The following is a 27,279-nucleotide window of genomic DNA, read 5'->3' as shown; positions in this document are numbered from 1 at the left end:
CTCAGCTTCCCGTCTCAAGCACATTTACTCGAGAGCGCATTGCCTGCAGCCTCCACGGCACGCAGCACTGACCCGCACGCCTCAGCTGCTGATGCACGCCAGTGAGCTCTCCAGGCCCCACGGAGAAGGGCTGCGCCTGCCAGCGTCTGTCTGGCAGTGCAGGGCTGCCAGCAATCCAGGGCAGCTGGCATGGGTGCTGTCCTAGAGCGACTGAAGGCAGCTCCAAATCACCCCCTTCCTTGTGCCACCTCACATTCTCTCTCTGCAGCGTGAAGACATTCCTAAGCTACATTCTTAAATACAGACTTGTTTACTGTCAGTTAAGTTGTGCTACTTAGTACCTGTATAGATACTACTGCAGAAAGGACTGCTGCAGGACCCCCAAGGTTTGTGGCTTACCCTCAGTCTGGCAGAAAAAGAAACAGACTGCAATCCAGAAACAAAACCAGAGGAGTCTAACCTGTTCCTGAGGAGGAACCAGCACTTCTGAGGAGAAATCAAAATGCAGAAGTTACAGGTATGAAGAACACCTGCCCTGCTCCTCCGAGCAGATAGCGGAGTAGTGCTGAGCACACGCTTTCTGAGCACATGCTGAGAGCCAGGAGGAGGCGGACACAGACCACTAGTAAAATGATGGTATGTAACATACGTGTAAGTTACCTCACTGAGACACAACTCACTGGCCTTGAGCAACGTTTTTGTTTCCTTTCTGCCACACAGTTTTGTGTAATTGCCTTTTCTTTTGCTGTTATCGTAACAACATTGCTTTTAAATCACTGTCCAGTGAATAAGGCAAGTGACTTCATTAACAGAATCCAAAGGATGGCAGACTTTCTGAATATTTGAAAATTATTAATGCAACAGCATATAAGATAGCAAACAAATCTTAATTCTAGAAGCACTAGGAAGTTAGGAATTTGGTCTTTTAGATGAAAGATGTCACATGGATATGGCAACTTTTTTTTTTTGCTTTTGCAACACTTTACAGTTGGGCCTTCTATCAAAGAACATCCAAGAGTGATTTAACCACTTACCAGTTCATCCTCACACCTCAGTGCCGAGCACAAAAATAGCATCTGAGTATCCTCGATTTATTTGATACATCAGAATTCCACTTCAAACTTAGTTTATGTTGTCAGCTTGATTAATGTTTATTTAAGCATAGCTGAATAGCAAAACTTGAAACAAAGGATAAAAAGACTAAAATAAGCCAGACAAAATTCCCATATACGTTTTATTTAACCAAAATATTTATCCTTAATTGTTCCAGTTAATCTCCTCTGGGGACCTGGAAACCAAGGGCCCAGCCCTTGCTCCAGAGCTATGTAACTTACGGGCCATTCTGAGGTTAGCTTCTCTTTAGGCAAGGGAATAAATAAATAAATAAATAAATAAATCTTTCTTTTCTCTCTTACTTTGCTTCCTCTAGGAATTTCTTCTATCTTACAGAAATGTCAGCAGTGGGCTTTCATTTCCAAACATGATGGCAGTAAGAGACTGGTTTTCTCTCCTGTGCAGTCTGAGATAGAGTTTCTTCCTCCCTTCCCTTGCTCTCAGCTGCAGTTACAAAATGCAAAGGTAAAGAGAACACATTTCCCTTTCCCTGGAGCTTCTCTGAGATTACATTCCTATCATAGTCTTTAATTAGCAAACTTTTCTGTAGCTTAAACACTGTTCTTGCTCCCCTCAGCACTGCAAGACTCGCAGAGCACTACAGAAATAAGCCATGAGAAGAACCCCCGAACACACAGTTTAATAAACTTCTAATCTCTAGTCCGTCAAAGACATCATCCGCGATGATCGGCAGATGACAGCTCTGGAATTCAGAGTGATTTCTCCACCGCCACATTCCCTGCACTAGCCCCTACCCCACCAGCTTTTGTCAGTTTAGTGGTTCATTCTGCTACAAAAAGTCTGCTGAGAAACATCCCTGTTTTGGAGACATCCCATTTATCAAGCCTGCACCGTGGTGACACCCATGGCCTTCAGTGAACTGAGAGCAGAGGCACAGCACTGCAAGTCTTTCCATCCTGAGGCTGCAGCAGAGAGGCGATGTGTTATGAGCCACCAGCCCGCACAGCCCAGTCACCCCCAGTCTTTCTCACTGCTGCTCTGAACAAGCCACTCTGCAGCAATCACAGCAGCATTCAGCCCCGGCAATGTCTGTACACAAAATGGAAGAGTCTACTGATGTATCACTATAAGGCAACTATAAAGCATTCTCCACCACCGAAAACCAAAGGACCTCCATGCATCTGCATTTTCTGAGCCCCTGACACAGCCATAGGGCTGGGAGATTTCTGCCACTGAGCTCAGAGGAGGTGGAAGACAGCTTTGCTGAACTCCTGTTTCAGATTAATTCCCAAATAACACAGTTTTTTGCTATGGTAGTCTCCAACTGCCTGAAAGGCTTTTTTAAACAAGACTGGTTGGCATAAGAGAGGAGTCCAAAATTAAATTATTCCAGTGGACCAACCCAGAGCGTCAGCTTTACATCATTTTCCTTCTGAGTTTCACCACACATCTGAAGAAAGGCAGAAAAACTTGCCCTGGTGTATCAAGAACACCTCAGTACAGTCTAGCATTAGCTGGAAGACATTTTCATAGTCTCTAAAGAGCAGTGGGGATTTCTCTTCCTTTCTTAAAATAGATTTTCTTATTTTGCAAATCTGGCAATGGCTCTGTAGATAAGAAAGAGAGCCATAAACAGCTGAGAAAGTATGAATTTCCCTACAGTACATGGCCAGTGTATGCAATCAGCCCAAAGAGCCATTTTTACACAGCTGCTCATATTCAGAAAAATTACATTTTGCTGACAAATAAACTACCAACCAAAAATATTAAGAATCAAATGGTATCTCAATAGCTATTACCCCTTTCTTTACTGCTGAGTTTTGATGAATTACTTTTCATGTAAATAAGCAAACAGAATGACATTGCCTGTCTAAATTTGTAAATAACAATACATTTTTTTATATGTCGCCATGAGATATTGTCCGCTTTTACTACTTGTATGTGTATCCTGCAAGTGATCTCTGGTGTGTTAAATCATCCCAAGAAAAGCAGCCTTCTGCAGTGAAATCTAAGCCTCAGCAATGAGTGATGGCCATGCGGCAGGTGAGCAGACAGCCCGAGTCTGGGGTGGTTTCCAGCACGTCTGAAAAAAGCTGTTGTGGCTGTGATTACACACTAGATACACTAGATTACACACTAGATTACACTTTTCCACTTATTGCAGGAATTAGCTTGCTTTCCAAATAGGATTCAAAAGTGCTCCGCCCAAATGGCTGTCCGGCTGCTCACCGCCAATATTTTAGGAAGAAATCTAGAACTAAAATAAACTCATCATTTATTGGAGCAATGAATATATTGATGCCTGTGGGCCATTCTAGCATTGCCTTAACAAGAATTTATAGGAACATCTGGGGGTTTACTTCAGCAAGAACCACCAGGATGGAGCAGGCCAATCTCTGCACATTTCTACTTTATATTGGGCCTTCTTTTCTAAAAGCAAAGTCTTTAGAGATTTTGTCTGTATATATTTGGAGCCTTTGACTTGTGTTCTAAGACTATAGATAAGTTGGTCACAGGTATAATTACAATAACCTCTTGTGCACCATATTGCATGTCCTTGGCAGAGAGAATTAGAATGGACCAGGCAGCTGCTGTACCAAATGATTAATAGAGAAAATGGGATAATCTGAATAGTTACAGACCTGTCAGCCTGACACTGATCCTGCACAATGTAATGGAATAAGCAATACACAACATTATTTATAAAGAATTACAGCAGCTTAATAAAATTAATGCCACTACATGTGTATAAAAAAATGCAGCGTCAAACTAGCCTAACAAATTTCTTCTGATGGGATTACAGGTATGGGGGATCACAGTACCAGTGGTAAAGCAATGTAATTCAGCGGGCATTGGATTTACTACTGTACAACTTTTGACAGAGAAATCAGAACATTATAAATCAGTATATTAAATTAAACAGACTTGAAACTCACAAGAGAAAAGTTTAGAAAAGAAGCTTAATTGTAAATGGAGAACCACACAGAAGGACTGCGTTTTAAATCCAGGTGCCAGTTTTGGGCTTTTGTTACTCTACCCCTTCTCCAATGACTTAAGACGACAAGAAATCATTTCTGTGCAAGTAAATTAAAAACAGCTGAGCTGAAAACAACTAAGAGAGCAGGCAACAGCCCTTGGTTGGACAAGAGGGAACAAGGAAACAATGTATGTTACAACATGGCCAAACACTGTCCTATCAGTGGGCAAAAAAATACCAGTATACAGCTGGACCTGGCAGAGTAAAGGACTCCAGGATGGGAAGCAGTGAGAAAGGACTGTGGACTACACAGAACTGCTGTGTACAGTGCAAGCAACATGAGGGAAAGGACTAACGTAGTCAGAGATAATAAGAGATAGTCAAAGGGAGGAGTTCCAGCTGCTGCCTGGACCACTGCGTTGCAGTACGATCCTGGAACAGCAAGAAGCAGTATTTGTTTGGGGTATTATAACATTTGGAATAAAAATAGAATATAAAATTAAGAGGAAAACCATCAGCCTGTTCTGTCTGCACTCCCTGGAGCTGATACATCTTCTGCAGGAAGAGGCTGCTCTCGTGAACCAGACTGTGCAGGGTATATTAATGAGACCCACACTCCAAAGCACCAGCCACAACAGCAATGTTCTTCTGAATTAGGATAAGATCCAAATAACCATTTTCCACAGCTCAGTTCTTGTAGAAGCTAATTTCTTCCTAATAAAGCTGCAAGAGATTAAACCTCAAATGTGAAATGTTAGCAGAAAAAGAAATGTTCAAAGGACAGGGACTAAAGGAAAGCCATCCAAGTCCATCAAGTCACACTAGATGCTGGATAAGTCAATTAAAAGCAGTGAAAAATGCTCAGATGTGCTGAACAGTGCTATAGGTTTTTCATTAATTGTGACTATACGGAGGATAAGATGCATCCACTTAGCTTGAGAGGAAATTGAATAAGAATATTCAAAGAAGCTTCAGTATCACCCCCAGGCTGATTATCACAGTCTTTCCCCTGAAGAAGAGTTTCCCTTTCAGTGTGCTTTTTGTCCAGAAGGATGAAGGACACAGTTATTGATGCCTTCCCTTCTATAATTCTTTTTACCTACATGTATTTTCCTTTCACAGAGCCAGAGGAGATGCTGACACATCTCCATCCTTTTTCTTAGAGATTCATCAGCTAAAATAAATCCTATATATGTGAATAGGAAGTCTAATTCATTCACACTCCTGTGATTAACAAATGTAACAAGTTAAATTAAAAACATTTAACTCGTAAGACTTAATAACATGCTTTTTGTGGTGATTTCACTTTTCCTACAAGAAAGTTTCCTTCTACCAAAACTTGGAAGTATATTTTTAAAAACTGTGGAACTGGAAGTAATGTTGTAAAGTATCAAAATCAAGAAAGCCTTTCAGGGACAATTACAATGGCTGAGGATTACTTCTAAAGTTTTTTAAATGCTTACATTAACAAATGTTTAAGTTCATAAGAAGTCCATTATGAAGAATGCTACAGGTATCTTTATTCCAATAGTGAACTATATTAGTCCACAGGCTGGCATTTCAACTGTGCTTAAATATTATCCTGTCAATTTTGGATCACTCCTCCCCCCACTCTCTTGATTGCCGAGTTGCAGTAGAAGCTACAAGCATCATTTTAGGTCTCAGAATACGTAAAATGACTGGCCTTAGGTTTAATCTGATCCTTGCAGCATCCACTTAAAAGGACTAATAAAACTCTCATTCAGCTATCAAGCACAAATAAACCTATGTTCTAGTTACCATACACAAAGGTCGTTCTGACCAAACTGGAGAGGCTCCAGCTGGTGGAAAGAATCTAAAATAATTTTATAGGAAAGTGCCTGCTAATGCCAATGTACATTCAAAAAAAACCAACAACAAACCAACCCCAAACCAAAAAACCAACTGCTGAAGGCACACGGGCTCAGATTTCTAAAATATTTAGTCATTGCACTCCCGGTTTTGAAATAAGCTGACTTATGCAAGAGCTTAAGGCACGCTTTTGAAAAGCATGTCTTAACGCTTCTCCACCACCAACTCAGACAAGACAGACAGGAGTGCCAGCCTGAGACGAGTTATATAAACGAGCATGTATCAGGATGAAGAACAGTGGAATGCAGGTCTGAATTGCTAATCAAGAAATGAATACAACATTTAAAAATACTGAAAACATTTAACTATCATCTATTAAAATTTATTGGCAAAACTTCAAGGGTTTCCCACAACTGCCGGGTTTCTCATGGCTCATAGCGCTTCCCTGTTGAAGAAGGTAGAGATAAAAGGTCAGGGAAATGGATATGACTGTGCAACAGTGTAGGCAAGATGACAACTGTCACTCCATGGCTGTATTCCACAAGAGCTGACAGAACATGCCAGCTTTGCCTTATCTTTCTTTTCTCTGATGAGGAGCAAGAACAGACACTGCCTACCTGGAGCACCACAAGCATTAACAAACCAAGCAAGCCGCTGTCTTTCCAGATCACTCTGCACACACTGCATGGAAACCTTCACAATCCATATAGATGAAATCAGGCTGTGACGTTTACCTTCTTAAGTTTTAACGCTGCTATAACCTACAGTGAAATACCAAGGTGAGGTCCATTATTTTCTTAAATGCCATTCACGTCTAAACTAATGTTATTTTTTAAGATCTCAGTGTTTCTGAAGAAAGATGAATTTTTATTCTTGCAGTAAAATGAACCAGCTAGCTGAGGGTAAACATGTTAGAGGACTCCTCGAAGAACTTTACAGGCATTAGTGGTGACATCACTGATGATGTTAATTTTAAAATCTGTATTTGTCCAAATGGAAGAAGACAGATTTGTTTTAAATGAAAATTCCTCTTCAAGCTTTTCAAGGGTTATTATCTATAAGGCAAAGTATATAGAGAAGACTGTCTATAAATAAATTATATATACACATGGGCAATAAGGTATTTATTAATAAAAATGCATAATTACCCTAACACAAACAAATTTGTGCTAATGTAGAATAGCGATCATATTGTGTAAAATACGCAGTCACAAGCTGCAGTCACAAAGACTTGATAACCTCTGTGAGAGGGGACATAAACTGCAATGAAAACAAAAATGTGCTACTTTACATTAAGTTCAAAGGATGCAATTTGATCATTAGATACATGGCTTCACGGGAGACAGGGAATACACAACATAGAGGAAAAATACCAGTATTTCTTCTCTGCCACGGTCTCTCCCACCATTTTCTTTGTGGAATGCTGCATCAATTAAACAGAATAAACAGGAAGAAAAAGCACAAAAAACTCCACTCGTGTAAAAATTGAAATATTTATACTGGATCCATAGCACTGGCAGCTTGCGCACTGAGTGCTGATCTTTGACAGGCTATGGGATTCCTGGGCTTTACGGTCTGCCGGCTGTTCCCAGTAAGGAAAGTCTTCTAAAACCACTAAAATAATCTATCAAAGACTGGCAAATGGTAAAGATGAATGATCACATCACAATGCTTGCTTTCTTGGCCTAGAGATGCCACCGTTATTTAATCATTTTCAGAAGTTACGTATTGTCTCATCCATAAGTCTCCACTGCTCCAGGAACCTGACTGGGACTGATCTAGGCACGGTCCCAGGTGAAATGAAGCTGCAAATTAGAGCAGCATGAACCTTGGTTGGGCCTGAGCTGTTATTATGCCTGAAGAGGTGCCTGGCTCAAATAATCAGTGAACAATCTGGCTTATAATTAGTATTAAAAGGGAAATCAAAAGAAGGAGACAGGTCACCTTATACAGACCGTCTTATGGCCACCAAGCCATAAACATTTGCCATCTCACACAGAGGACCAACATTTGTCACAAAGGGAAGAGCGACAACTGCTAGGACACAGCATGTTAAGGCATGCAGTTGAGTAGATGCCTGTTTTCCAGGCATGGTCTTATAGCCTGAGACTAGTCAAAAACAAGGGCAGATATCACAGCTGAATCCTGATTCTTATGGACAGTGTCTAATCCAAGTATTTCTATGTAAATGGCTGCTTTTAATTTTCAGCTTCTAAGGATGCCCTACAATAAAATTATGAGATCATTACTAACTTATATGAACATCTACCTGTCTAAAATTAAGATCTTTTAACTTTTACATGCGTTTTAAGACATTTGTTCATAATGGCAGATTTAGCAAGGACCTCTTTTGCTCTTTAGGTAGGTAAGGCAATGTCATTGTTCCAGGGTATTACAAAACTATTACGCCTCATTCCATAGCTCACTGTGGGTCATACTCTAAGAATCTACTTAAGAGTACACAGTGCTAACAATAACTAATGTTATTTTTGTTTGGCTAGAAAATGTTAATTGTTTTCAGGTTTTTTTAATTTAATTTTATTTTAGATTTTTCCTTTCAAAAGTCACAAAAACCCCACTTGTTACATAGACTTGGAGTTTCAGAGACAGGAACTGTGACACTGGCTGTGAGACTGAGCATAGCTAAAGCAAGACCACTGGAGCTAGTTTATTAAAGCTAAGGTCCTTACCAATACATTTCAGAGGCTTTTGCCGCTATTTTTTAGCAAGAGATACAGTTAAAATGCTTTTCACTCTCACAATAATAATAAAAAACCAATAAAAAATTGAATTTACTGAAAGAAAACAAATTCCTCTTCAGACGCACCATGGAAGATACTCACCAAAAGTAAGTACTTCAGGTTACAAGCAATTATAATGCACTTTTTCGCAGTTTTACCTGACACAGCAGTGCCAGTCAATTATTACTGATGCCAACCTGCTACAGACTCATTGCAGTAAAACCAAATGCAGCCCTACAGCACTATTAGCTAGATCCCAGTGTATCTGCCATACGGATGAGGCCTGCCTCCGTCTGGCTTTTCTCCCAACCTCCCCAACACACCTTTGCCAACCATATTCTGCAAAGAGAATGGGAAAGGCCAAGCTGACATTCATAGAACATCAACAAAAAACAGGGACAAAATGGTGTCCTCCAGCCCACCCCATATTAATGGATATATTATGGAACAGACATATTATGGATCGACCCTATTAATGCCACTTCTGACAAAAATGTTTAACCTTGCCACAAAGCCCTTTGTAGTTTAAGATGATAGCTGAAAACATCTTTATTTTAATGTACCTAAAGATCTCAGCCAGTATGTTTTCTTCTATAAAAATCTAGATACGCCAACAAAAACTAGCAAGCCTGCATGCTAAATAGCAGCCAGCAGTCAAGTAAACTTGTCTTTGAAGCAGCACTCAAAAGTGAGAATCAATGTGCTATGGGACGGTGCTTGAGGACATTTTACTATCTACATTTAATTGGCCTGTGACTCTATTTTGATCAGTTCTAGTCAGTGCTTGCAAATAACACAACTCTGTATTTGGTGCATAAAATGACTCCTCTTGCTATTTAAAGACCCCACCAAAAAAATCCAATGACGAAGCTTTTAGAACTGTTCTATACCAGTAAGCGCCAACAAACAAGCTAATCTATGCAAACCTAACACAAAGACAGTGGGTGAGTACTTGACGTAACTTGAATGGTACGGAAACTCTTTGCAAGCACCATGGGTGCAGAGTCTTCCCACCTGAAGGGATGCTTGCCAGGGAGCTCCATCCCAGCAGCAGAGCTGGCCTGCCTCTTCAGTCATCTGCCCCTGGTTTCCTTGCCTCTCCAGAACAAGTGCACTCGGGGGTTTGGTTTTTGGTTTTTTTTTTCCCCTTTTACTGTCATTTTTGCTGAAGATCAATATAATCTAGTTGACATCTGCTTAAGAAAACACAACCTTCCCTTTCACCACACGCAACTTGCAAACCAGACTGGATTTTCCTGTAATAGGCACTTGATTTAATCTCACTGATCTGTTCTAACTGGTGCTTCCAAAGAAAATTTTGCAGCATAAAATGAAATATTATCAGGGCATGACACTGTGCAGAATATTTTTTGAAACAGTGAAAGGCATCTCAGAATGATCTCTTACCAGTATTTTTATACTTTCATTACACTATGCACTATTTCAAGTACAAATATCAGCTTGTTAAAAAACTGTATTTAGCTCTGTGCAGAATAAAACCTCTGATAAAGCTGTGCTGAACACATAAGTTTTGGCAGCCTGATTCATATCTCATGCAAGTTAATGTAAGTTTTAATGATCTCAGGGAACCTTCGGATCAGGATCCAGTTTGTGTTCGTGATTCTGAAAGCATGAAGTGACTCATAATTTCCTATCTTTTCCTCAATGGTTTTAGAAAAAGAATTAAGCTATTTTGGAGTTCTTTTACAACCTTCAAGAACTGACACATCATACGCACTTGCAAAAATAAAAACAAGAAGCCCAGAAAAACAGAATAACAAAATGGAAGACATTCTTTCTCTTGTATTAGCATACTGCACACAGCTAATAAAAACTTGACAGGAGAATCAGTGATTAGAAAGTCACCTACACATTCTTCATATAGCACATCTCAATGCCTTAAATGGCTCTTGATTTTCAAAGCTTTACAATGGTTTGTGGCACAGTATTTATTCCACTGCCTGTATGTTACAGGCACTGCTACAGACATGAGTTCAAATTAAATCATACAGGACCGCTGTCTGTCCTGTATTGCTGGGTCATTCGTGTGCCTGCATAATAGCCTGAATGTCTGAGATTTGCATTCCGCTCTTGAAACCATAGGTGAGATGCCAAGTTTGCTCAAGCTAATAAAGGACGGGCTATAAAACATCTGGACCTGCAGGTCCTTTTCTGGTGCTCCTCAGAGCTGAACCTCTGGCTAATCCTGGGAGTTTGACCCCGAGGTCTGCTCCTAAGACGTGAATCCTCAACCGCTTAATACATGTGAAAGCAGAGAATTCAGTTCCGCTTTCTGCACCACGTTGAGTGAGCGACTCCTGTTTTACGTTAACGTCAAGGAAAGCAGAGCAGGCTCCTCATTCTATGCAACTCATGGGCTACCGGCACATTGCTTTGTGCTCACTACAGGTTCCCATACACCCCCTTTCATCGTGAGTTACACAGCTGCAATTATGTGGTAAGTCCAAAGAAATAATTGGATCTGCGCTAGTGAAAGAGAAAGGTAAAGGAGAGGCACAGCAGTTCCTAGATCCAATGACTCCAGCAATGTTCAGTACAAAATATAAAAATAAGATATATACAACAATATGCCCTTACAATACAGAGTCTGTAGGTGACATTTCAGCAACTTAACTGAGCCCCTGATATAATTCCATTAATGTTGTGTAGTATAAACCATGGCTGAAGTTGCTTTATATCCCTTGCGCTTCATTAAATATACATTGTTACAGGACTCTTAGAACTCCTAGGAATAAATCTGGCTTGGGCTCATCTTGTTGACAAATACCTCACAAATATATAAGACACTGAAATATCATAAAATTAAAAATTTTGCGCCAGGAAATCAATTACAAAATCATTACTGATATTGTAAAAGACCTGGATTTCTTTCTTGGCATGTTTTTTTTTTAAGGATTGGTGTTTATAAATTATTTTACCATGTAACCACCGAGGTTACTGTCTCATTCTGTCCCTGCTTGGCTGCCGTTAGTGTGTGTAGGAGAAGCTGTGAGGATGCAGCACAGCACCCTTCAGCTCTATTTTGTTCCCTGAGAAGAACGCAACACAGATACTGACACAGGATATTTTTGTAGGGTGGGTGTTAAACCTTCCAAAATGAGTCCTTGAATGCTGCTGGGCTAGAGCAGGGGCAACGCAGGCAAAAACAGGGGTGGTTTTGACCACGGTACGTGAGCTGAGTGCCTCATCTCACACCGACGTACTTGCCTGGGGTCTGCTGGACCCTTGTGGGGCTCCCACTCCACTCCCAGCGATACCCGCAGCGATGATGATTTTCCAAACCAGCAATTCTCAGGTGGGGTTTTAAACTGGTGCAGCCACGAAGGCCAGCGCACCCCATCAGCTCACTCGTCCCTGCATACTCGTACCATAAAGTCATAATGTAACACAGTATACATAAAATGAAGAGTAAAATAATGAATATGAGCCGGCAGTGTACCTAGGTAGCCAAGAAGGCCAACGGCATCCTGGCCTGTATCAGAAGTCTTGTGGCCAGAAGGACTAGGGCCGGGATCGTCCCCCTGTACTCAGCACTGGTGAGGCTGCGCCTTGAATACTGTGTTCAGTTTTGGGCCCCTCACCACAAGACAGACATGGAGGTGCTGGAGCGCATCCAGAGAAGGGCAACGAAGCTGGTGAAGGGTCTAGAGAGCAAGTCTCATGAGGAGCGGCTGAGGGAACTGGGCTTGTTACGTCTGGAGAAAAGGAGGCTGAGGGGAGGGAGACCTTATCGCTCTCTACAACTACCTGGAAGGAGGTTGTAGTGAGGTGAGGGTTGGTCTCTTCTCCCAAGTAACAAGTGGTAGGATGAGAGGAAATGGCCTTGAGTTGCGCCAGGGGAGGTTTACATTGGATATTGGGAAAAAATTTCTCACCAAAAGGGTTGTCAAGCACTGGAGAAGACTGTCCAGGGAAGGGGCTGAGTCACCATCCCTGGAGGTATTTAAAAGATGCGTAGATGTGGTGCTTAGGGACATGGGTTAGTGGTGGGCTTGGCAGTGCTAGGTTAATGGTTGGAGTTGATGATCCGAAAGGTCTTCTCCAACCTGAACAATTCTGTGATTCTATGATGCTAAATGGGCAAGATTGCATATCCACACAAAACACACAAGAAGATCTTCTCAAAGGAGTAAAAAAATGCAAAAAAGCTCTGGTTTGGCTAGCAAAGGAGAGGTGATGTGAGGATTGAGGGTTTGACACGGTAAGCTGGGCAAAGCGGCAGCCACAGCCTCCTGTGCAGAGCTGAACACTGGCACCAACTTACAATGATAAGATACCAAAGCAGAATTTGTCCCACCACAATTTGAAAAGATAAGCAAAAAGAGCAGAAAAGTAGAGAGACAAAATGTGGGAGAACAACCTTAAATTACGTTTAGCTGTGGACTATCTTTCCTTTCAAAGTAATTTTAATAACAGAACAATCATCTCCAGAACAATGTCATGATGTAGCTTGCTAATAAGCTTCTTTCACTCACTAATTAATAATGTTATATCTGCAGTTAAATGGTGTCAGTAGTCACTAGCCTGTATTTCATTTCTATTTAAATTTGAAATCCCTATTTTAATTCCATTAGCTAAATAGTAGCCGCTCCAGCTGAAATGTTAGAAGCTTTTGTAAGACAAACATCAGCGGATGGCTTTCTCAATAGACTAGCAGCCACTTCATTCATGTGCTACCACCTTTTCTTGAAATTCAGTACCCTCCCATACTGCACTGGTATTTAATGAGTGTACTTTCATTTATACCTATGGAGCTCTCTTGACTTCAATTAAATTATGAGGATATAAAGGAGCAGAATTTGACCTTTTGACTAGATCCAGATAGAAAGAACAAGGTGCGTGATATCTCGGAGTCAAATCTCATGCATCTAGTCATAAACTCCTTTCCAAAGATGAATTAAATTAGCCTGCTTAACAGACATCTGAGCAAAAAGCTTAATGTGTTTTGATGTTGAGATGAGCTACACACAATTTATTAGGAAACAAATAATCACAGTAAATTACAGTTCACAGTTGAAAACAAGAGAAAATGCCTTAATATTAATAGCGTTTTCCACCGTACAGCTTCCAAGTACCCTTTCTGTTCCTCTCTGGTTCAAGCAGTGAAATGCAGCATGTTACTGCAACACCCTCACCACAGCAGCAAACAGAAGTCTGCTTTACTTCCTGAAAAACCATGGGCAGGTCACCTCTCTTTTGTATGCAGTTAATCTCAAAAAGCCTTTTGCACCAGGGTCTTTAACGTGGAATGGTAAAGGAGTTTGTAGCTGGTCCCTTCTACTATTGCTTGGCAAGAGCCTGTTACTTCACTTGTGCAATGTGCTCCACAGACCTGCGGTGTGGCATGCAATGCCTGCGCTCAGGTCTCACTGCAAGGTTTTGGCTGATCTCTGCTCTCAGCTATAAATATGTAGTCCTCAATGGTCAGGAATTAATGCAGAGGGTGTCTTCCAAGGCGGGGGGGGGGGGGGGGGAAGGTTTTCAATTTTTCTCTGTGTTTTGGAGCACAGTTCGTTGAAATGAAATCACAATAAAAGTAGAAAAAAAAGTTTGCCCATTAATGCTCAACTGGTAGTTTAAAACTAAGGGCTACATGACTAAAATGAAATATATGAAGAATTAAATGCATTACAGAACTGCAATATGTGTTTTTCGGAGATAGCAACAGATGCTCTATCTGAAAAAATAATACTAACATTCTACATTTCTACGTGAAAAGTCTGTGTTACAGGATCAGAATGGCAAGTCAAGCTTTACAGCAGGACAGCATGAATGCTCCTTTGGCATTAAGGCAGTTTTGCTGTGCATTTTCATGACATCACCTTTAACCACACAGTCTCACACTAATTTTTTCACAGAACAGCCCTATCAGTGTATATAGGGATGACACTTTATGGACAGCTATTCTTATCTTTGTTTTCTCATCCTTGTTCAAAGAACAGTTTTACTTCCTGAACACTAGTTAAAGCCTCAGAAGCCGGGAGGACTCTCCATATGACTCGCTGTGTTTCTACACAGAGTATCACACAGCTGCTGCAGACCCTCCTCTTGGAGCTGCTGCGCCAGTCCTTGCTCCCCTGCCCAAAAATGTTTATTCTCCCCGCTGGGACACTGAGCAGCTACATGCTGAGCATCCCAGACACTCAGGGTGACGTGGCTCCCGAAAGCCGAGGGCATTCCCCACTACAGGATGGGGTGTGCTCTTCCAAAGGCTGGCATGTTGGTCAAATCCACCTGGATTCTCAGGAGGGTGTGAAAAAAGCTCCCCGCTGAAAGACTGGCCACCCCACACCCAACCACAGTGTGCCCTTCTTCCAAAAGGGTCAGAACATTTCAAAATGGAAGACCATCAAAAGTTACTATCCTAGGCAGAGAATTGTGGTTTTCCCCCTCTAGTCATAACAGTCTAAAGAAGAAAATATTTATCAGGGAAGCAATTATAAACTGGAAAAATTCAGTTCAGGACCCAAAGTCTGGCAAATGTGCAAGGTTTTTCATGAGACTGAAGAAGAACAGAGCAGGTCTGGAAAAATCCTTGTGTGCCTGAAAAGATCTACTTCTTTATGTAGATGTTTCAGAAATTCTGGGTAAACTTGAAAAAGAAAAAAAACCTACCCCTAAGCAGCTTTCCGAAGAGCCAGCATCCACCTTTGCAGCTCTTCCACAGGGAACAGCTTTGTCCTTCGGTCTTCACAAAGCTCACCCCTAAGACACGAGGTCGGTACCTCCGCACAACGGAGCGTCCCAGTCGGACTCGGAGTTCCCACCTGCGGGACCAGCCACTGCAGCTCTGCGGGCACTGCCCTGAACATCCAGCCCTGCGCTCTGCATGCAAAGGCAAGCCGAGGGGGACAGCCATCTCCCTTTCGTCTCTAGGAAAGCTTTCAGCGGTCAGTGCTGATCACCGTTTCAAGGTGAATGGGCCAGTATGGCAGAGCTGAGGAATAAAAGCACCGCTGTCAGAGTATGCCGTTGATCAATGCGCAGCTTGCCTGAGCTGGGGTCTGCCGCAGGTTTCTGCTGCGGCAGCGGCATGTGGGATGGGAGCCTGAGCAAGAGCTGCCCGGGGCTGTCAGCCGGCTGCTGCCCTCCAGGAACGGTGGGAACAGTACGGGTCCCTACGGCAGCCTCTGCGCGCTAAGGGCTTACAGGAAAAATCAAGCTGCTTATTAAAAAAATCCTGAAATGGCAACAAAGCTGCTATGAAAACATGACTCAACGAGGTCATTAGGACACGCAGGATTTAGGTGCGACCTCCCCCTTTCACGGGGAGTCTGAGGGCACTGCCTGCTGAAGGCAGCCCCAAGAAGGCCCACGTGCAAGCAGTTTGCCCTTTTTTTCTGCAATAATATAACAGGGAACACCAATGCTCTTCAGACTTGAAGGAGAAAACAATTCAGCTCCAAGATTTCTTTATTTTGCCGTTTGCTTTCGTGCTGCTTCATGGAGTCCCTGCTTTCACTCATTGCCTCCTGCCAAATACGTGTGAGTATCGTGACACTTCCTAAACAAACACACGTATCACCTAAAACATGCTCTGCTCACCCCGTTTCCAGTTTAACCTTTTCCAGCACAAATTATTCCACTACATATCCTTCAGACAGAACTGAGAAGCCACAGGAGGTAAAAACGAAGCCCTGGCACCACCACATGCTGAAGGTTTTGAAAAGCCATAAAACTCCTTAATGGTTTGCATTTCACTTACTGAAAGTTTCCAGGTCCTCTACTATTGTGAGAATGGAGCAATCTCTACGATCAGTGTGAATTCAAATGTTTATGCATGTATTCACATAAATCTGTATTTATATATATATACACACACATATACGTTTATACACACGCACACACAAATTACGTGTGAGAGACAAGGGCCGATAATGGCTTTTGTACTCAACACTAAAGTGCTTTTTTTTAACCCCAAAGAAAGGAGGAGCCAAGTTATCTATTGTAAAGTAGATCAAGAAAGAGGATGGATAGAGGCTAAGAGGTAGCTTCTGTAGATGATTTCATATTCAGACTTATCACTTCATTAGAAAGATAATGATCGCTCTTTTTTCTTTCTTGTCAACTATGAACATTCCTCCTAAAGGGTATTGTATTGTAGGTAAGCATTTATTAAGAAGAACAAACTCATCATATTCTGTTAATCTTATATTTCTGTTAATACTGGTTATGTTTCTTCATGCTGTTCACCCCTTGCTGCCAAAGTCAGTGCATTCAGACTAATGGACTAGAAAAATGCAAAGTATTTCAGAAAGGACACAATTTCTTTTGCCTTAATGTTTCCCAGAGCTATTCTAAAGCTATTAAAAAATGGCCCCCTCATTGAAATAAAAAGGAAGGACACACTAGATATGGAAAATGCTCAAAATAGGATGAAAAGGATGGGCAAAGGTATAGACTTCTCTGTGAAGAGTCACTAAGTAGGTCAGTTTATAAAAGAGATGAGTTGGGGAAACGTGATAGATATCTCCCAAATCCTGGGTGGCATAGAGAACATGGATCGGGAGCAGCTCGTCATCATCTCCAGTGCAAAAACGAGAGCTCCAAATAAACCCGGTATCAGAGAATAATTTCTGATAACACAGTACATTAATCCTACCTCAGTTTCTCCCTAGGTGACCCCCTAACTTATTATAATGAGTTTAGTGTGACTACTCAGAATCAAATCTACCAGAAGTAATTAAGATTTATCTAATCTCAGGCTAATCTGACAGCCAACACTGATGAGTTTTTTTCTGCTTTAACCAAATTTGCAGATAATATCCCAATTGCAGGAGCTGCATAGAAGAGATGCAAGTCCTGAGAAATACCAGTCTCCCGCCTCCTTATTCTTGTCCTAATTCCATTTCCCGGGGTAAGGTAGTACCTGAGCAGGTAGAGGGGCTGGTGGGGGCATCGGAGCGGAGAACGAAGATGACCACAGAAGAGTCTTTCTGCTAAGAGGCAATATGCAATATCGAAAGGTGGAAAAAACAACAACAAACCAAAACACCAAAACACCACTGTATAAGGGAATAAAGCAACCTTGGGAGTGTTCTTAAAATACTGTATTCTGAATAAGGGATGTAGACCTCAATGTTTCTAAAGACAGCTCTGGACCAGAGCCAAACCCAACGACAACCAATGTAATCCCATTTAGCTCCATGTGCCACAAATTAAGCAGCCCTTTAAGTTACTGCACAAAACATACACCTCACAAGCAGGGTCATCACTTAACTGTATTGGAAACTATTTTCTTTGTTGTATTTCACACAAAGTCAGCTAAATTAAAGAAAAACTGAGGAGGGAAGCAAATTATACAACTAGTTTTTGTTTGTTTGGTTTTCCCCACCCCTCCCCATGGATACAGATTGACTTTCTTGATTAATTTTATACAAAGAGCACCATTCCAAAACCAAGATGTCTTGGACAAGCACTAAATATGGTATGACACTTTGCATCACACCTATTTATGCTAAATCTGTCCACACAAAAATAGCAGTGATGATTAAAGAATGCCAGCAGCCCTTGCACTCTGACTGGCAGTTCCAGGATCTTAATTTTTAACTTGTCGAAGTTAACATATCGTTGCTATTATAAATGGAAATAATCACTCAGCAGCAGAGTGTTAATGACATCCCATTAAAAAGAGTGCCTTTCCCTGGCAGAATGAAGACACAGGCACTGGTTAGCCTTGGAAAGTGCAGAGAAAGACTTACTTTAAAGGAGTTTCTGTGCACAGATTTGAAAGCTGATGTGCTAGCAGAGGCAAGTATGTCAGTGTTCATTTTATAGCATGGCCTCTTTCACAGATACTCCTGCAGGAATCCTGAAATGTGGCTTTACAAGGAAAAAAACCTTAGAAAAATACTGCAGCATCTGCAACCATGGAACAACAAATAAAGAAAAACGTATTTTATGGCACTAAGAAAAATTCCTACAAATACATACATGTTAACTGAGGTTTGTTCTCAAATTTCATGAGGACTGGTGTTCCCCAAAATGGCACATCAGGCAGAAGTCCCTAGCGGGGTCCAAGTCCATGACAGTCCATGAGGATTGCCTTTGTCCTGGAGATAGTTCTGAGTCAAATCCTCTGTTCTAGGTGACATTCATAAACCACGAACCACATTGTTATATAGACCATATCAATATATGGCTACAAATAGAATATATGTATGTTCTAGCATTTCTCACATAAACTGTTATTCTGTTAAGTATTTGGTAAAAAATACTGTTCAAAAAATGTTACATTTTGTCTCAAAACTCCCACAGCTTCTTCCTTTCAGAAAGCAAGAGATGGTTCTACTTAACTGTCACTCCAAGAAGATACTAAAAATCACAGAGACTTTCACAGCATTTCTGATCCAATTTGTTTTCATACTTAAACCCTACCTTAAAAATTAAAAGTCACCTGTGTAAATAAATAGGTTTTGCTCAGCTGTAGAACCTTCAAGAAAATTATTAAACCTTAGAATGTTATTAATACCGGTCATAACTAAATTTCTGTACTATAATGATTAATCTTCCTGCTCATATACAGGATTACAACATTTTCTTAATTCATGAGACAACGAATGTATCTATGATTCGACAGTAGCATCTCTGCTATGCTCAGACCCCAGAGGGGACGACGTGCTCCCACGCAGGTGACACAACGCGGCTCCCTCGGGCACCAGAGGCAGGTACAACCCGGTGCTGTGCATCAGACATAAAGACGTCCTTCCCACCGAGCAGGAGGTGGGATCCGGTAGACCCTCCAGTCCTATGACACAAGTCACCGCAGGCGCCCCGTGCTATCCTACAAGGATGCAGAGGTGCAGGTCATTCTACAAGACAAGCCTGCGAAGCAATACTTTCTTATCTGTCACAGGACAAAGCACGGATGAAAAAAGGAAGAAGGTACCCAAGAACCACCAAGGAAATGCGGAACGTGACCATCAACGCAGGGAGTCCAAGAGGATCCTGGATCCTCCTGTTCAGGCTGCACCTCCAGCTGCTTCCCAGCACCTGCCTCTCCCCACGGAGCCCTGCAGATCCCCATGGATCCCGACAGATCCCCACTCCTCCAGTAGGCATCTCCTTCCCTTCTTGCCACGTGCCTATGTAGGAGGGGACCAACACACATAGCCCCTCAAAACATGGGCGGTCATGAAAGCTCACAAGATGACATTGCTTACCCACGGGTAACAGCATCCATGCTCATGTCATTACTCTTCCCCCTCTCCCGTCCACACTAGCTGGGTGCCCTTTACATCAGGTGACTGCCCTCCGCATTGGGTGACCACACAGGTCTTGCACCAAAACATCCATCGGGCTCCAGCTGTAGCACATCCATCCTCAACCTCTGGCCTTCCCATGGACATCCATCATGGACAAAGCCTCACAACTCCTCCTCCTGCATGTAACCACGAGCATTACAAAGCCTTCCTGTTACAAACCAAAAGGATTTGGGGGTGTTATACCACTGGGCAGAAATACCTAATGCAAAAATGAGTATTTCTCAGCAAAATCCATTTGCGGGTCATTCTGCTCTTCCATCGCCCTAAAGAACTCTTCGCCCTTTATTTCACATGTTCATGAATTTGTAACCAGCCTCTCACCAATGTTCATTCAGAACATCATGAGGTGCTCTGGTAACTCATGTATTTCACAAATCTCACTGCATAACATGGCAAGATACCTTCTGGCACACGACTGGAAAGCATGGCACATCGCTGTGCAATATGTCGCTGTGCCGTGACACGCAGAAATCTTAGCTTCTTCTACAGCACTTGGCTGTAAGAGACTGCAACTCTGCTATTGAAATGGCTGAACACGAGGAGGAGCATGTAAACTCATGGCAAAGATGAAGAAGAGATGCACAGTGCCAGATAAAAATAAATCCTTGCACCCTTGCTGCTCTCAGGTATTTACCTATTAGTCTGGCATCTATACACTGATGAGCTGTTGAAAACCATCAGCCATTTCTGGAAACAATTTCTGAATGGTTTGCAAGACAGAGCAGGTTACACTGCAGGATATTTTTGCCAGGAAAAAATAAAGACCATTTCATATTTCTGGTTCATAATCAATATCCAGCCTACAAAGCACCAGGAAGATAAAACTGCGTTATTACTGCAGGAGAAAGCACTGATGGATTTAGGAAAAAATCCCTCGCCATATAAGGGCTGTGAACATTTTCCCACTTAAGACAACGTGTGGGATCATATTCACAGACACAGAAATATGTTCTGTTCCCTGACACCCACAGTCCTAGAACACCGGGCTGAAGTGCTGGCAAGAATAAGAACCATTTGTTAAGTACAAAAAATGTCTCACATAATTAGAGAACTGCTGAAAGCTACCAATTTAGAACTCAGGCTTTAAAATTTAAGAATTTTTATTGTAACAACAGCGAAAGCTTCAGTATGCCTAGAGGTGGAACCGCCTAACACATGCACCATACGGTTTGATCAGTGTATCAAATACCCGAGGCAAAATTAAACACAAGGTACAAGGAGATTTCGACACCACTCAAACAACACCTTTAGCAGATTTTACGCTAATTATGAAGTGAAGCTGCCCACCAGGTACCGAGAGGCCCCTTCCCGCTGGGGTGACGCATTCCCCTCCCCAGCCCCATCCATTTCACCGCCAGCTTGCCCGGCCTCCAGGCATCACTCCGGAACCATCCCCACGTTTCCCTCTTGTCAGGGTGGTGCTCCAAACTGCCCTTTTGTCCAGAGTAATGAGGACCATGAACATCTCACAAAGCATCTACCAGGGCTGAAGAGCCTCTGCCCAAAAGACTCTTCAATGGTCAAACACTGAGAACAGCAACGGCGAAGAGAAGGCGGGAAGGCGGTGTTGAAAACAGAACATACGGCACTTGAATGGAGGCTTTTTAATGTATTTGAGAACAAAGTGATGCAAGAGAAGCAGACGGTGGGAGGGATTGGTGGGGTTTGACCTGGGAAGAGCTGGAGACGGAGCTCCTGGCCCTGCCACCCCGTGCTCTGCCAGCAGGACCTGCCAGCCACAGCTCCGCTCCTCGGCCACCGAAGGCACCAGGGCCTCTCCGCTGACAACTCCTCTCATCTTCTTACAGCGCTTCCTCAGCCTCACAGCTCGGCTCCCACCGGGGCTCGTTCACCTCCGACCACAGCCAAGACCCAACACCTACCACCGATGAAATAATGCATGTTGCAGAAAGGAAGGACAGCACTGATGACGGCCTCTCACGTCACTCCTGACATGAGACGAGTAAGGTGTAAATCCATTATGACAGTGGGTTCCTCTCAGAGCAGTTGCTGGCATGCCATCTTTCTCCTGGCACGCCCTCAGCTTCCTTCCACAATCTTCCCTACGTCAATTGCAGTAAAAATTTTAAAAGTACAAAAAAAAAAAAAAAAAAAAAAAAAAAAAAAAGAAGGACAACAACAAAGCAGTATTTTAAAATCAGCAGCGGAAAAACAATCCAAGTCAACCAAAGCTTTAAATTCCACTCGATTCTCCACTTCAGAGCAGCACTCTCTGGGGAACGGAGCATCAGCTACGTGACTCGAGGTCAGTGCCCACAGCCCGCCGACTCCTACCGTCGGTGAGCAGGCGGGCACGCTCTGCTCCGCTCCGCCGCTCGCGATGTCACACGACATGAACTTCTGAGCTCACATGGATTTCTGTTTATCAAAATGCTCTTTAAGTACATATTTTATACCTGGAAGATTGCTCTATTGATTGCTCTATTTATAGTCCGTGTCATATCTTCCAAGCATCAAACTTCAGTGATAAACTAAGCATCAAAGATTTCACAAGTATGTCTTTACATCTTAAGCGCATCATTGAAAAAACAGTAGTGACTGACAATTTACATGACATAAAGCCAAGTGTTTGTTTCCCATCCAGGGAACTTGCACAGCAAGCGCAGACCCACAGGAGTCCCACCCACCGTTTCACACATCTTGATTACTGGATCTGAATAAACGGTATTGCTGTCCTGCACCCAATCGAGACAGACTCAGATTTTTTCTGCCCACTGTCGCCTACACTTATAAAAGGTTAAACTTGCTCTCCTCAGATTTTCTTTGCACCACCAGCTCTCACTTTCATTTCCTTTCCCCCCAGCAAAATATTGGGGGGGGGGGGGGGGGGGGGGGGCGGGGGGTGAAGCATTTTCCTCCAATAAGCTTAAACTCCTGTAGCTATATATTCCTTCACTCTGGATATGAGTGAACTAAAGGATGAAGACTGTTCTCCTCCTTATAATAAAAAAGAACAGCCTTCCTGAGCTTATGCCTTCCTTTCCTTCTTTATTCACCGTAACTTGATCCATTAACATCTTACTTGCTCCACCTCACCAGAGCACCTCTCGAGCTGTACGGATTTTATGCTCCTTTACTTCCCTAATTTTGCACTTAGCTACAGAACTGCCAGGGGCAGCCTCTCCTCTGGGCTGTCAGACCTCTTCCATGAAGTTGCACCCAGCCCAATTCACAGCTCCTTCCATGCGTTCTTCCTCCTGACCATTACATCTCTCCACCTTCGACTTTTCTGTAACTTCTAAGCGGGTCACACTAAAAAGTGTGTATCTGCCCAGTGAAGATGCACGGTAAAACACGTAGGATTTCTCTGCCATCAACAAATTGCTGCATTCCCAGAAAAAAAGAAATCTGACAAAAAGCGAACAGTTCTGAAAGACTTGTCCTAGGATTTGATGCAATCTGCCGTGCCGGCAAATTAAAGCCTACAGAAACCACGCTAAAATTAGAGAGAGCTGAGATGAAAACCAAAGACACATGGTGGCTCTTACAAATCTTTAAATAGGGCTTAATACAACATTCAGGTGCTTGGTCTGTGCTCAGCCTAGATCTACCGAGATCATTAATTTAGATTACAAAGTAGCACTGACTATTTCTGGGACAGTTTTCTACACCACACTTGACAGGGTAATCGGGGCAGGCTTTCAGACACTGGTCTGGTGGACCAGTGGATTTTCAAAGTGCCTGTGATGGGGCCAACGGATTTGCACACCCTTATTTCAAGGGAAGCATTTCCTCCTACACCCGCTTACAGAAGGTCTGACTCTCGGGTCACCAGTCCAAGCCCTGCCACCCAGGACCACAGCCGGGGCCTTCTGCGCAGCTCCAGGGCTGGAGTCACCACTCACACATCACCCTCCAGCAGGTCAGGGTAGGGGTTGTATTAGCTGAATGTCTAGTAGGCTAAAATTCACCCTTTCGGAAGCACTGGGAAACCTTTGCAGCACATAGGTCCCCCGCTCCTCTCCCTGACCCCAGGCACTGAACAGCTGCCCCTCCTGGGCAGCAGCTCCCAGCGTTTGCCGGAGGACCCAGCGGCACCGCGGCGGCCGGGTGCAGGGGCCGGTGCGGAGCCCGGGGGTGGCTCGGTGGGCGCGGGGCTCGGGGGGGCTCTGGGGCTGCCACCAGGCAGCTGCAGCCTGCTCTCCCTCGGGAGCATCTGCTGGCCACGTTCGGATGTGGGTTAATCCCCGTTTTCTGGGTCTACGATGAAGTTCAATGCTCTGCCGTGTTTTGCATCACTTGGCTTCTCTGCTTTAAGACCAGTGCACACAGCCGAAGCTTTGTACAGATGCAAATACCTCGGGGGCTATTAATTCTTCATTAATCTGAAGTTTTGTGGCTTTAACAGCGCGTGCGCGCGCGCGCGCTGCCGTCTTGAAATATTCCAGAGATAATGGATAACCTTCCTTTTAAAATCCCGTTTTGTAAGCAACTACGACTTTAATGAATTTGTAATGAATAAGAAGCGTTTATAAATTCCTGTGGGACCAAGGAGTGAAGAATTTGCTCACGCCCATGCACCACTCCTCCTTTCGATGGACTCCCACAAGCGTAGCAAGCACCGGTCACGCCGCGTCCGAGCGGCCGCCTCCAGCCAGGCTCTCCGCAGCGAGCAGTGTTTGCTTCCAAACTGCTGCTCCCTACTTATTAAGCATCCAGTGTACAGCAGGCAATTAGTGATGGTTGCTGTTACTTCGGCAACCGCAAAAATTGGTTTAATGTAAAACCATTTTTTTTTTTTAAGTATTTCATATTATTTGTATAACAGAAACACACCGAAAAGCTCCTCCTGTGTGAGATAATTAAAAGAAAAATTTAAAAATACTGTTTTATCAAAGAAAAAGTTTTACACATCAAATACTGGCAAATGTTAAAGTTCACACGGACATCAAGCTGACACGGCACATCAAGGTATTTGATTCTAAGATCACGAAATTAATACAGTTTTGAAATAAATTACAGTAATTAATACTGTTTGAAAAATGACGAAACCTTCCTTCACTGCAGTTGCATGAAAAGAAAAATACGTGACCTCCTCAGGAGGCTGTTTCCCTTTCCATCCCCATACCTATGAACTGAAGCAACATTAATATGCTCGAAAAAGAGGTCATGTTTTCCAAGATGCACAATTTATTTATAATTACGTAGCTTCTGAAATCAGCCGTTCCTATTTCTTTAACAAGTCTTGCTACTTCCAAAAAAGTAGCTGTAATATGCGATGTGGAGGTTGCCATGGCAAGCATACATCCTCTGCCGAGTCTCTGAGCGAGCAGATGCGTAATGGCAAAACCCACCAGATTAAGTCACTTCTCTTGTCAGGTAACGATGAGGAAAACGCTCCATATTTCATCTGTTCCTAAGGGTTATAATTACTCTGAACACCTGAGGTTAAAACCAAGAACGGCATGTGGCCAGAGTTTTTCGCTGAAAACCACAGATGTACCAAAGTAAAATGAAGGGGCTTAATTGGAGGGATAGGCATACCAAAAATATCCAGGATACAGACCGTTTTTATTTCCCCAAAACCAAAGAACTTTCAACAGCGCCTTCTCACGGACACGACCCTTCCCCGGCCCAGCCTCACAGAAATAACGAGCAAACCCGGCCGTTTCCTCAGCCCCCCCCGGCACACGCGGTCCCCCCCTGCCCTCGGCAGGGAGACGGAGATGCCGCCACTGGAGATGGGGCCGGGGCAGCCGCAGGCCCCGAGACCCCGCGCCTGCGGCCCAGCTCTCTGCCCAGGCGTCGGGGAGGTTCTTCCGAATTCCCCGGGGGGAGCAGGTATGAGCTCATCACCCCCACTGCCCTGAGGTTCCCCCAACCCCGGGCAACCGACTTCCAGCACGGGCTAGCCTTCTCCAAAGCGGCCAAGACTTAAAAGCCGGGTTGTGTTAGCAGAGGGATGACAGCACCTAAGCCACATGGGATGGTGAGAAGCCGGGGGGTTCTGGAAAGGCAGCGTTTTCCCGGCACTGCTGCATCTCGCCACGTCTCCCCGAGGCGCCGGTCCTTCGGGAGGAAGGTACCGAAACTGGAAAGGGCGCAGAATTTTCCAGGAGCCCTGCCAAGCCCGATGCCTCGTTTCAGGCAGGTTGAAGGGAACGACCGCGAAAATAACCACAGAAACGGCGTTTCGGTGCGGGAGCCCTGCGGGGAGCCGGGGCGGAGGGACGGGGGGGGGGACGGGGGGCGGCAGCCAGCGCGGTCCGCGCCCGAGGGCTGCACACCGAGGGGAGCCCCGCCGCCGGGCCGCGCTGCCCCGCCGCTCCCCCGGCCGCTCCTTTGTCCTCGGCGGAGGCTCCGCGGCCGCGGACCCGTAACCCGACCCGATCCCGGGGACACCCCGCGGCAGCATCCCGCACCGGGGGCGGCGGCGGCAGCCCTGCGCGGGGGAGCCGCTGTCACCCCGCGGGCGCGCACCCCCCCACCTCACACACACACACGAAACCCCCTCAAACCCCCTCACACACGCACACGAAACCCCCTCAAACCCCCTCACACACGCACACGAAACCCCCTCACACACACACACAAAACCCCCTCAAACCCCCTCACACACACACACACACAAAACCCCCTCACGCACACAAAATCCCCTTACACACACACAAAACACCCTCAAACCCCCTCACACACACAACCCCCCCCACACAAAACCCCCTCAAACCCCCTCACACACACAAAACCCCCTCACACACACAAACCCCCTCACACACACAAACCCCCTCACACACACAAACCCCCTCACACACACACAAAACCCCCTCACACACACACAAAACCCCCTCACACACACACAAAACCCCCTCACACACACACACAAAACCCCCTTCAAACCCCCTCACACCCATAAAACCCCCTCAAACCCCCTCACACACACACAAAACCCCCTCACACACACCCCCCCAGCCGCGGCCCCGGCGGTACTCACAGTGCAGGCGGGAGCGCGCGTCCATCCGCGGCCGAACCGCGGTCCGGTGGCTGTGGGAGGGGGGTGGTGGTGGTGGTGGAACGAACGCGGAGCCTGCGGGGGGCGACGCCGAGGGCTGCCCGCGCCCGCGGCTCGCCGCCCGCCGGCCCCGCCGCGCAGGGCCCGCCTCCGTCCGTGCGCGGGGCGGCGCCCAGACACAAAGAAGGCGGCGGCGGGAGCGGGAGCGGCGGCGGCGGCGGCGGTGGGGCGGGTCCCCGCTGCGCGCCCGCGCTGCGCTCCGCGGCGGCGCAGGGGCGGGGCGGAGCGGAGGGGATCCGGGCGGGAGCGGAGGGGGGCGGGCCGCGGAGCGGTGCAGCCCCGACGGGGCGCCCGGCGGGTCGGAGCGTACCCACGCTGAGGGGAGCGGGGGGGGGAGGCTAA

General features: G+C 44.6%; 1 protein-coding gene across 6 annotated transcripts in view; it reads right to left on the bottom strand.

Annotated features, from left to right (window-relative positions):
• The window catches only part of LRRC7 (leucine rich repeat containing 7), a 178,057-nt gene extending 150,999 nt beyond the window's left edge, over window positions 1-27,058 (bottom strand). For 3 of the 6 annotated variants that reach the window (XM_052800645.1, XM_052800646.1, XM_052800647.1), the window contains exon 1: window positions 26,860-27,056. In XM_052800645.1, the coding sequence (XP_052656605.1) occupies window positions 26,860-26,884 (25 nt within the window). In that variant the 5' untranslated portion in view covers window positions 26,885-27,056. Of the gene's footprint in view, window positions 1-26,859 lie in introns of all 6 variants that reach the window. The other 3 variants (XM_052800651.1, XM_052800648.1, XM_052800650.1) reach the window with 2 other exon arrangements.
• Between the last annotated feature and the right edge of the window lie 221 nt (window positions 27,059-27,279).

The sequence above is a fragment of the Harpia harpyja genome, chromosome 11, assembly GCF_026419915.1.
Source record: "Harpia harpyja isolate bHarHar1 chromosome 11, bHarHar1 primary haplotype, whole genome shotgun sequence".
NCBI classification, from domain to species: domain Eukaryota; kingdom Metazoa; phylum Chordata; class Aves; order Accipitriformes; family Accipitridae; genus Harpia; species Harpia harpyja.
The sequence above is the reverse complement of the archived record's forward strand: the minus strand, read 5'-3'. Positions and strand labels throughout refer to the sequence as shown.